The following is a 2774-nucleotide window of genomic DNA, read 5'->3' as shown; positions in this document are numbered from 1 at the left end:
ATACACAAACATTTTGTACTCAGCAATAGAAATCTTCCAATTAATAGATGATTGCGAGTAGTAACAAACAGCATTGTGTGTTACTGTAAATTGAAGCTAAATATGTGCAATGCTTTGCAATGCTAAAAGTAAGTTTTGCTGTAAACTCACATAACTAGATAGCCATTGTATGTTATCACTTCTCTGTGATTAAAAAACTTTTTCCTTACACTTTGCTCTATCACTCAGGTAAAATTTTTCTTCTCTTGTAGCCACATGAAGGGATTTAATTTGGAATCAACACTATACTATCACTTTCCCTATCACAAGGGATAGAAAGAGCATCGTGTTATAATGTTAGTTTCTCTATCATCTAATTGAAGAGAAATCCCTATTAAAACTTGTAGCAACAGGAACTAGATATACCTAAGCCATGCCCTTCAAGTACTCACGACTAACGAAAGCTTGTTTGGTTGTCATTTTTGGGGATGACCCCAAACTGGCTGACGTGTACTTGTGGGACTGTGGACTTTGGGAATGCACCAGCAACGCGTCCAGCAGCAATTTCTTTGGTCAAATAATTTTATACTGTGCTTGGGTGCTGGATGCCTAAGTTAAATTTCGTTTTGCAAACTTCTTGGACCTTTTAGCATTTACAAAACCAAGAGTGTTTTCTCTGTATACACAATAGCACTTGCTGAAGGTTTTTGATGCAATAAAGAGTATTTGATTCAGACATTGCATCAACAAGTTTCCTTCCTCACATAGTCGTCGTCATCCTGAGATGATGATTCTTGATATCCTGTATTACTTACTATAGGGGTACATGTACTGTTTGATGTGTCTTTAATTACTAAATCAGGTACCCCATGGTATTTATAAAAGGTAATTGTTGAAACATTATCATCCCACTGTTTACTGTATATTTTATCAGGTATACAGGCAGCAAGTTTTTTGGACCAATGGTTTTCATCCTGATCAGATGCTTCTTCATAGAATTCATTTTTATAGGCATGTATTTTAATGAAGAATGGTATACCAGCAGTGTCCATACCTCTGCAGATAGTGGAATTCCCTCGTCAACTGAAAGCAGTGCAACTGATGCTACTGCTGAAACTATAAGAAGTGCATTAAGAAATTATGTCTTATCGCATCCACTTTAAACACTATATAATAGACAAATAGAATAAACCCGAAATCAGCACACATGCTACATATTTTGTTCACAAGTGTTTACATGATCATCTTTCCTAATAATCAAATTCGGGTCTCTCATCGGGAGGCATCCCTTCTGTTTGTTGTTGATAGTGCACATGTGGTGAATTGTAATAATACGTGTTTGGCGAAGGTGCAACTGGCATAGAGGATGACTGCACCATGCCCATCATCATTCTCTCTTCATGCTGTCTTTCTTCCTTTGGCATTTTTTCTTCAAAGCTAAAAAAATGAGTTTCAGCTTCTTGTTGCTGCACCATAAACTTGTCAACAATCCCTCCAACCACTTTTTCCATAGCAGCACCCTTTTTGCTTAATTTAGATTTTTTAGTTGTACCAGTTATTTTGCTTTTGGGTTGCATAGAGTCAGATTGTGTATCTAAACTTTCATCTGGCTTCCGTAAATCATTACTGCCGTGTGGTGAATCATCAACCTGTGTGGGGTTAGCAGCATCTTGCGTCAGAAGGCTATCAGCTTGTGTCAAATCATCATCACTAACTTGCGTCTGGTCATCATCAACCTGTGTGAGACCATCTTCTAGTTGCGTGGGATAATCAACTTGTGTCAAATCGTCATCAAACAGCGAACGCTCTACTTCATCACCTGGTGTCATATCACCATTCTGTTGGCCAATACTGACATCATCGGTGCTGCTACCACTACTCCCTTGCATGCTTTCAAATATAGTTGGTGGCTGTATAGCAGCACGTTTACGCATGATTTTGTCAAGCAAATCAAAATGCTTTCACTCTTTCCTACCCTTTCCTGTTTGTCTGTTGTTGTCTTTTATCTTTTTATAGTCAGTTTTCAGATTCTTAATCTTTTGTCTACATTGCTCCCAGTCTCTTTCATAGCCTAATTCTGCCATTTTACAAGCTACCTTCTCAAAGACAGTTTTGTTTCTTCTGGCTCCATCAAGTTGGTCTTGAATCTTATCATCACTCCATATTGCAATTAATGCTTTTACTTCACTGTTGGTCCACGATAAACCTCGAGTAGCCATAGTTAAACTGGATTAACAGTCACCTGTTTACACTATATTTGAACTGGTTTTAAGTGGCTTCAAACTACCTGCCAAGGTGGTTTAGCTAAACTAGTTTTGAAACCACCTCAAACCACTTTGGACTGTGTTTACACTAGAACTTGTAAGGTTTTAGAACCGATTTAAACTGGATTAAGGCACTAGTGTAAACTGGCCTATAGAGTAGTCACTTAACTACTCTAATATAATAGTCAGCAGATACATAACAGTTGGTTCTGCTATGGAATTTATCCATATTTGTCTGCACCTATACATACAATGAAGTGCTTTGGTCTGTTTAAAAGGCTTAATTCATCTACTTCTTGTGTAAATTTCCATTGAAAATGTGTACACAATGTCCATTGAAAATGTCAGATTCAACCTTGTATCATCCAAATTTCAAAATTTTCTGCTTTCAACATTATATTGTAACATTCATCTATTGTTGTGAAAGGGTGAATCATGTGCTTGGTTATCTGAACCTACTCAAACCTTTCCATTAACAAATGCTGCAGAGAGCCATACCTCGTAGTCTAAAGGCAGTATATAATATATCTA

General features: G+C 37.2%; 1 protein-coding gene across 1 annotated transcript; it reads right to left on the bottom strand.

The window, feature by feature from the left end:
* Window positions 1–1211: 1211 nt before the first annotated feature.
* On the bottom strand, window positions 1212–2211 carry LOC136244593 (poly(ADP-ribose) glycohydrolase 1-like). The gene has a single exon (XM_066036156.1). It carries the CDS (start codon window positions 1911–1913, stop codon window positions 1230–1232), a length of 684 nt encoding a protein of 227 aa, XP_065892228.1. The 5' UTR covers window positions 1914–2211; the 3' UTR covers window positions 1212–1229.
* Window positions 2212–2774: the final 563 nt, after the last annotated feature.

Source organism: Dysidea avara, chromosome 14 (assembly GCF_963678975.1).
Source record: "Dysidea avara chromosome 14, odDysAvar1.4, whole genome shotgun sequence".
Classification (NCBI taxonomy): Eukaryota; Metazoa; Porifera; class Demospongiae; order Dictyoceratida; family Dysideidae; genus Dysidea; species Dysidea avara.
Note: the sequence above shows the minus strand (reverse complement) of the source record. Positions and strands in the feature narration are given on the sequence as shown.